The 9,451-nt window shown below is 35.4% G+C and overlaps 1 protein-coding gene across 1 annotated transcript; it reads left to right on the top strand.

Annotated features, from left to right (window-relative positions):
* Window positions 1-234: 234 nt before the first annotated feature.
* LOC125832813 (cysteine-rich receptor-like protein kinase 42) lies at window positions 235-9,087 on the top strand. Its single transcript, XM_049512007.1, has 6 exons — window positions 235-886; window positions 7,361-7,471; window positions 7,576-7,926; window positions 8,016-8,250; window positions 8,327-8,474; window positions 8,548-9,087. The coding sequence occupies exons 1-6, from the start codon at window positions 250-252 to the stop codon at window positions 8,869-8,871; spliced, it is 1,806 nt and encodes a 601-aa protein (XP_049367964.1). The 5' UTR covers window positions 235-249; the 3' UTR covers window positions 8,872-9,087.
* Window positions 9,088-9,451: the final 364 nt, after the last annotated feature.

Below are 9,451 nucleotides of genomic sequence, written 5' to 3'. Positions count from 1 at the left end.
AAAGAATGTGATAGCAATTGCAAATTTGGCTGTAAAGTGCCAAACACTTGCAACAAGAACACTAGTAAATTACATTTATTATTCATTTCTCTTTTCTCTTGTTCATTCCTCCAATCTCTAAGAACGTAGATGCAATTCACAGGCTCAAGTAGTTTTCCTTTTCATCTAAAATTGATCATCGTTTTGTTGGGGACATTTTGTGATGCGGATCCTCGGATTTCAGAAGCAGGGCAGGTGTGTGGCACGAACATGACATTGCCGTCCATTATCATCCCACAGTATACTAAAGAAATGCAAGTGATTACCCAGCTTGTGAGTGAACATGGATGGGGCAGCAGCTATGCTGTTAATTCAACAGATATTTCGATATACGCTTTAGCAAATTGTTACCAAGATCTTCCACCTAACGACTGTGTTCAATGCTTCCTTATAAGTTGTTCTAAACTCCCTACTTGTCTCCCTGCTGTATCTGGTCGTGTTTATCTTGATGGTTGTTTCATCCGTTATGATTATTACAACTTCTTCGGGGAAACAACTGATTCTTTCAAAGATAAAGTGAACTGTAGCAGCTCCTTTGGAAGGGCTGTTACTGATTCAGATCAAGTGGCTTTGGCTGCTGCAGCTGGAAATTTGATTGAAAACGTGACGAAAAAAGCAATTAATGAGAGTGATGGGTATGCAGTGGGGAAATTGAATGGAATTTATGGATTGGCACAGTGTTGGAGAACAGTGAGTAAACAAGGTTGCAGAGAATGTTTGGACAAGGCAAGTGAAGCTATAAAGGGATGTTTGCCTAATAGGGATGCTAGAGCTTTAATGACTGGTTGTTATTTGAGGTATTCCACTCACAATTTCCTCATTCATCATTCTCAGGCTACTAATAAAGGTATCTATATCACTTCTCTTTTCACCATACCAACTCTATTCTTCGGTTAATCAATAGACTTTTGAAAATTTACTTCCTCGTCAACATATCTCTTTTTATTTCTTCTTTATTAAGGGCTCGTTTTGTAGGTGGATAAGAAATAAGTTATTTATGTTATTAATTTCTGCATAACTTATAATACTACAATTGGCAAGTATATAGGAAATAAGGTATTCATTTATAAAATTAATAGGACATTTGGATGACAATTTAGAAACTCGGATAAATAATATATGTATAAGTTATGAGATAATTTTTATATATATTATACAGAATAGAATGTGGAATAAGTATTAGCACATGTATAACTAATATCTGCATAAAGTAATACATAAATTCACTCATAACTAATCCTACATTGCTAATACCTCTATAATTCTCACCAGCAACCAAACAACCTAAGGGTGTGTTTGTTATGGAAGAAAACATTTTCGCTACAAAAAACATTTTCAAGCTGTTAAGGATTATAACTTGTAAGTAGCCAACAATGACGAGAATTGCTAAGAAAAGAAAGCAGTCAAAAATTTCTTCAAGGGATTCAATAATACAGAGAAAGAAAGATGAAAGCATGATAAACAACTTCAGATTAAGTTGTGGTACCTTATTTTTTGTTTTTGTTTCGAGTACTTTAGATTGGCTTAATGAAAATAAAGAAGTATGAAAGGGAAGTGATGGATACGTACGTTTGGTGCTTTGCTGTTAAACATTATTTTTCAATATAGATCTAGGAGATCATAAATCTTATTTTTAGCCAAAGAAATTTCCTATTCTTTGGGCTAATACTTCATTAAATGGTGTCTCAACATGTAATGTTTTGCAAAATTATGCCCGCGTCAACTCCTAGTTTTCTATTTTGAACACCTCTAGTTATGGGAATAACATGTTTAATGATTGATTGGAAAAACCTTCATTGAAAAATTGATTTCAATCTCAAAAAATTCATCTTCAGAAACTCGTTGCATCCCATGAAAATGTCTTGAACTTATTATTTTCAATACAAGGAAAAATGTCCAAACAAGATCTTAGAACGATATTGTAGACATTGAAATTTTGTGGGACAAGATGTGTTCAATTCGAGTTGGGACTCTACTAATTGTGTTCAACTCAAATTATGATTCTTGGAGGCTAAGGGGGGCAGAGGTCCATAGGCTCTATTAAATTAGAGATCCACATGGAAGATTTGCGATCAAGCGCATGGATGCATGTGATTGACGCAAAGACGTCGTACAATATATTACTTGGCAGACCTTGGGTACATGAGAATAGAATTGTCTCATCTTCTTACTATCAATGTTTGAAGTATCTTGAATGCGGGATTGAAAGGAAGATAGTTGCAGATGATAATCCTTTCACTGAAGTTGAGACACACTTTGCCGATGTGAAATTCTATTTGAAAAGTTATGTTGTTAAAGGGGCCAAATCTAATGATGTAAAATCAATCATGTCCGATAAAGTCATAAGCAAAAGAATCGATGTGGCAGTTAGAATGGTAAACGTTGACACCAAAGAACTTTGTCCCATTCTTAATGAAGGGAAGATAATGTCTTCGAAGAAGAAGCTGACTTCTAGACTTTGCTATGTTCCAAAAGTGAAGAAAGAAGAAGGTCAATCATCTAACTTCAAGAAAATGTATTGAGAGGGCTAACTCTTCCTATTAGACGGATTGATGCAATAAACTTGTCTTCAAAGCTGCCAGAAAAGTCAATCTCTCAAAATCAAGTGCGAGATGTGGCGCTCCCTACAAAACGCACAAGAGAAGGCTTTGATCACGATGCTTACTAGTTATTTGTGAAAGTTGGATACAACCCTGATGAGCCATCAATGTTAGGGAAACTTGTATCAGAAGATACAACTAGGCAAGCACGTGAAGGCCTAGGCTATAGCCAACCACCACCAATTCACATTTCCATAAGAAGGGCAAGCAACAACCATATAACTTTTGAAGATGACGTCGCTACTCCCAACAAAAAGCCTTCCGTCTTTGATCGACTGGGATAATCGACTACAAGAACTTCTGTGTTTGAGAGGTTAGGTCTATTGAAGAAAAACAAGAATCTGAAAAGTTATTTAAAAGTTACAACGCCTGCTTCACATTTGGTTCGAAAGGATTTCAAAAGTTCGATTCCTTCTAGAATGAGGCGACGAGTGGAACTTGTAGTTTCATGTAAAGAAAACTCAAGGCAAATGTTCACATTGTGGTCTACACCAAGGAGCGCGAGGAAGATGAAGAAAGTGTAGGCTCCTCAAATCATATTACAATTCAAAATTAGTACGATTATTTGCCTCAAATGAAGATTGATGAAGAGTTGGAAGATATTGTCTGGTGTTGTCATAAATCTGTCAATGACAATGATCCTTTAGAAGAGAGAAAATTCTAAACAAGAAGCTAGAGAAAATTCGTGGTACAAACGCCATAAAATTCTCTATAAAGCTACAAGTTTAAGAATTCAAACATTCAAGTTCAAGAACGATCAAGATCAAGACCATCAGATTCAAGAACAAGCTCGAAGCCCTTGAATTCAAGTAAAGGTCAAGATCAAGATAAAGTTCAAAGTTCAAATTCATCGAAGATTCAAGAACAAGCTTTAAAACCCTTGAATTCATATTTGAAAAGGTGAATTTAGAGGAATCATAGAGATTGTAACACTAGTACTTTGAAATAATAGATACGATTGTTGCTATAATTTTCCGTTCTTGATTATTGTTTTCTCGACGCAAATTTTATTGTCTACGAATTTCTGGCTTGCCCAGTGGGACAATCTCTACCTCTCATCTCAACTTTTTAAGCATAAAAAAACATGGAGATGACTTACATGAAGAACAACTCTCGATCAACTGCCTCTAAGGCCACTAGCTCCAAGTTCTCTGCTGAAGTTGAAGGCATTCTTGATGTTACCTTTGGAAGTTTCGGAGTTGTTACGAGAAATAAAGCTGCTACGCTAGGACAACAAACATTGCAAGTGTCGTCCGCATCAACTCCTGTTTTTGGGTCTTCAACTCCAAAAGAGAAAGTTCCTCCACAAATGCTTTGGAAGGAGGAAACAATATTGCTGAAAAGATCAAGGAGAATTGTCTCTACTTGAGCAATCTGGTTCCAAGAATTCTACCAAAGGGAGAACTATGATTCAACTAATGAATCATCTCCATATGCATCACGTAACGTGAGTCCGCTGAAGATTAACTTATGCGACAATCCATGCTACTCTCCTACATCTTCAATGATCATGCAAACGATGGTAACTATTGCTTCCTTTCCTGATGAACAACTCGCAAATCTGACAAAGTTGGTTGAAGGATTGACAAAGCATGTACAACACCAAGAGTCTCAAATTGATAAGTTGATGGATAGGATGAAAGAACTTTTAGATGGAGAAACGAGTCATGCACCTTGAAAGGGTGTTGAAGTTCAAGAGATCGGAGATCCTGCGAAGAAAGTACCGCTTGTTAATGAGATGCTAGTTTTTTCTGAAGGAATGATCCCACTTGATCGCTTGAAAGAGTGTATCGAAGGCACTATCAAAGATAAGTATTAAGTCTCCACCAAGTCTTCTCACATGTATGCCAAGCCATACATTGCAAGCATTGATAACTTTAAAATGCCTGCTGGTTATCAACCTCCCAAATTTCAACAATTTGAGGGTAAAGGAAATCCAAAACAACATGTTGCATACTTTGTGGAGACATGTAATAATGTTGGAACCTATGGTGACCATCTCGTCAAACAATTTGTCCGCTCTCTAAAATGAAATGCCTTTGATTGGTAGACGAATCTTGAACCTAATTCTATTTATAGTTGGGAGCAACTAGAGCACGAATTTCTCAATCGCTTCTATAGCACAAGGCGTACGGTGAGCATGGTAGAACTCACAAATACTCACCAAAGGAAGGATGAACCGGTTATAGATTTCATAAATCGATGGAGGAACGCGAGCATAAATTGCAAGGATAGGCTTAGTGAAGCTTCTGCAATCGAAATGTGTATCAAAGGAATGCACTGGGAGCTTTTTTACATCGTACAAGGAATAAAACCAAAATCCTTCGAAGATCTAGCTACTCGCGCTCCTGATATGGAGTTAAGCATGTCATCTGCTGGAAAAGATATGACGTATGTCCGAGACCCTCACAAAGGAAGCGACAAGCAGGAACCCAAGAGATAGAGTAAATTTGTGCCTAGAAATGACAATAAAGAATCCATGAATGTTAATGTATCACCTGCGAAGATCACTACGAATGAGGGCATGAAGAAAAATGTGAGAACGGCTTTCCAAGCACGTTCAAATCAAAAGTCAACACTAAGGGAGATGCAAGATAGAAAATATCCCTTCTTGGATTCTGAGGTTTCTGAGATTTTTGAAGAGTTGCTCGAGTTAAAGCTCATTGACTTGCCAGAGATGAAGCGACCCGATGAAGCTAGAAAAGCTGATGACCCAAATTATTGCAAGTATCATAGACTTGTGAGCCATCCTCTGAAAAATGTTTTGTCTTCAAGGATAGAGTGATGCGATTGGTTAACGAAAAGAAAATTGTCCTTGATGATGAGAAGGCTAATTCTAACTAGATCTCTATCACGCTCGGCTCACTCGATCCGGTCCAAATATATATCTCTGAAAAGCATGAAGAAGAGTCATTGGAGCAGGAAGTTGATATAGATGGTGACAAATGCTGGAATCTTGTAACTAGACGAAGACGCAACAAGTCAAGCTTACGAAAAGAACCATCCAAGCCACCGATTAGAGGGAAAATGGTGAAGAAATTGGAGAAGCAGAAATCAATCAAGCGCCCAAAGAGGGCAAAGGTAGAAGTGAATCACTACCAAAAACCCCTTTAACAACATAACTTTTCAAATAGAATTTCGCATCGGTAAAGTGTGTCTCAACTTGGTAAGAATTCCTCTAGAGTCACAGGACATCGGGGTTTTTGGTAGTGATGCACTTCTACCTTTGCCCTCTTTGAGCGCTTGATTGATTTCTGCTTCTCCAATTTCTTCACCATTTTCCTTCTAATCGGTGGCTTGGATGTTTCTTATCGAAAGCTTGACTTGTTACGTCTTCGCGTAGTTACAAGAATCCAGCCTTTGTCACCATCCAGATCAACTTTATTTCTAAATATAAAATCATATATAATTTCCGTCCTGTTCGATTATCTCAAGGAAAATCGAAAATGATATTATAGGAATATCTTGACTATGTGGGATGGTCCAACTAACGCCATAATTGTTTTAAAAAACAAGAATGGTCCAAAGTCCGTACTTATATGAGTTCTCTAACATCCTTCCTTTTGTCTTATTCCCCTAATCCAACTATAATTCACATTGAACAAAAAAAAGAACAACATAAATCATTATTTTAAACGGATAGCAAAATTAAATAATTCATAACACATTAGCACCTAAGATTAATTAAATTGTTAAAAAAAGCTCAACCGTGGAAAAAATTCTTATTTGATTTACTAAACAACGCAAGTTAGACTCTATGCTTTTTTCAAGTACTAAAGCCAAATATATGCAAATTGGAAGGCAGAAAATTTCAAACGTATCGATAATGACATCCATATGGCCTACTCCTACAAAGATGTATTATTAATATTTCTGTTGGGTCAAGTCTATACGGATCGACAGAGACATTTTAATGGTATGTAACATAATTATTTTTCTTTGTTGTTATATTTTGATTTTGGTGAAAAAGATTGGAAGTATATATTTATATATATACAACTAGCTGAATTAATAAATGTAGAAAGTATAAAATATAAAACATCAATTGTGCTATTGTGGATTTGACTTGTCTTATAAGTTGAAGTAGAACCAGCTCCTCTCCTCTCGGACTCAGGTGTAGTTCAGTTCCAGTACTAAACATTTTCTTAGAAAATAAATATTCCAGAATATAATACTCCCTCAGTCCCTTTTTATTTGTACAATTTGGACTTTTTACTGGTTAGTTTTGACAAATCAAGAAAAAATAATATATTTTTCTTTTACGTATTATACTCTCAATTTATTTACAGAATTGATATTTAAAAAAAAGATAAAACCTCTTTAATAAGTAAATTGATTTAGAATGGTAAACTCATTATGTTAATTATTATTTTTCTTAGTAGATGTATCAAATAAAAAGAGTATTATTGAACAAACAAAGTTTTTACTGATATACTAGACTATAAGGGATTGGGTTGTGAGAGTCTGTGAAAACAATCTCTCTAAGAACTGACAAATTAAAATCTGCTACCTTATACTCTCAAGACCCCATTTTGTCAGATTACATCAAATATACTGTTATTATTGTTGTAGTATACTATAAAACTTTATCTGGCTCCTCTTTGACTGCTAAACTTGAAAGCTTGTTCTTTAGAGACTTTGAACTCTGTTTTGTTTTTTCTCTCAAGGACAATAATATGCTTGCTTTTGACTAATTTGTAAATAAATGCTCTTGGTTTCAGGCTTAAGCAAAGGTGTGATAATAGTTATCGTTTTTGCAATGATAGCTTTCTCCATGCTGTTTCTCTTTGTTGCCTACGTAGCTCGTAAAAAATCGTTAAAGCGAAAACAAGGTATCATAAAAGAAACTAACCTTAATTTGTCAATTTAAACAATCGATCAGTCGTATATGTTATAAACAAATTACATAAATGTTTGCAATTTTTCTTGGCCACAGAATGCATTAATCTTGGCAAGATATCGAATTCATACAAGAGGTCCAGCTTGAACTTTAAATATGAAAATCTTGAAAAGGCAACAAACTACTTTGATCCATCAACAATAGTAGGCCAAGGAGGAAATGGTTCTGTATACATGGGGACTCTTCCTAATGGGAAGGTTGTTGCAGTTAAGAGACTGTTTTTCAATACAAGGCACTGGGTTGATGAGTTCTTCAATGAGGTTAACCTTATCCATGGGATTGAGCACAAAAATCTTGTGAAGTTGTTGGGTTGCAGCATTGAAGGGCCCGAGAGCCTCCTTGTCTATGAGTTTGTGCCTAATAAGAGCCTAGATCAATACCTTGATGGTACGTTATTATCGATGAATTTATATCTATATATGCAGTGACAATTAGGGACGACATCTAATTGAGTTGTTCAAATTTTTGTTGTGTAGATAAGAATAAGATAAAAGTTCTAAGTTGGAAAGAACGATTACACATCCTAGTTGGAACAGCAGAAGGCCTTGCGTTCCTCCATGGAGGTTCAGATATGAAAATCATCCACAGGGACATCAAGAGCTCCAATGTACTTTTGGATGAAAATTTTGAGGCGAAAATTGCTGATTTTGGACTAGCTCGGTGTCTTGAAGCTGATAAAACTCATCTTAGCACTGGAATTGCTGGGACATTGTAAGAATGATAAAACAGCATTCACAGCCTTCTTTTAACTACTTAATTATAACTAGTGATTTTATTTGTTGCGTAGAGGATATATGGCGCCTGAATATCTCGTAAAAGGACAACTCACAGAGATGGCTGATGTCTATAGCTATGGAGTGCTTGTTCTTGAAATTGTTTGTGGAAGAAAAAACATTTCTTTGGCAGACGATGACTCTGGATATCTACTGCAAACTGTAAGAATTAATGTTGTACATTTCTCTTAAAAGTTTGTTGGTAACAAATTGAACCTGTCATTTTTTATTTCAGGTGTGGAAACTGTATACAACAAATCAAGTGACTAAAGCATTAGACCCTATCTTGAAAGATGATTTTTCACCAGAAGAGGTATCAAAAGTCCTCAAAGTAGGGCTTTTATGCACTCAAGCTTCTGTTACCTTAAGACCATCAATGTCTGATGTTGTCCAAATGCTAACAACATTTGGTCAACCGATTCCGGAACCATGCCAACCACCATTCTTACGTTCAAGCAGTAGCATAAAAAGATTCGTCTCCGATACACTATCCAAACTTGATGAATCTTGTATCTCCTCTGCCATGCATAGCTCATCAGATGGACCACACATTAACTGATCAAGAATTCTTTTCAAAACCGTCTCTACTGGAAACATATATACAAATTAAAAGAAGTGGAATTTCATGATGTATATAAGTGAAAATGAAAATTTTGCACAACATTTTTGTACCGTTCGAACTAGTAGTGATTACATGTTGCATTTTTACGATTTGATTTTACTTTAACTCTTCGACTTATTGTATGAAAATTCCTCTACATACCCTTTTTAAAAATATTCTTTTATTTACCCCCTCTAATTGAAGATCGATTTTTTTTTTTTTTTAAGATGGACAGTTGTTAGTATATTTGAAATGGAAAGGAGTCTAAAAATACCCTTGAATTCTAGGGAAAAGGGTTTAAAAATACCCTCCGTCCACATTTTTTGGTTTGAAAATATCCTTCTATTCATCTTTTTGGGCTAAAAATATCATTCATTTCACCTTTTAGTTTACTTATATCTTTGAAACTAACAACTTTTTCTTTATTTTCATTTTTAAAACATATTTATTATGTATCATTTTATTATTGGATGAAATATAACTCTCACCTCTATTATTTTTTCCCCATAATTTATTTAAATCAAAATAATACTCCCTC

This window comes from Solanum verrucosum, unplaced genomic scaffold, assembly GCF_900185275.1.
Source record: "Solanum verrucosum unplaced genomic scaffold, falcon-dt-bn FXZP01000025.1, whole genome shotgun sequence".
Lineage (NCBI taxonomy): Eukaryota > Viridiplantae > Streptophyta > Magnoliopsida > Solanales > Solanaceae > Solanum > Solanum verrucosum.
The sequence above is the reverse complement of the archived record's forward strand: the minus strand, read 5'-3'. Positions and strand labels throughout refer to the sequence as shown.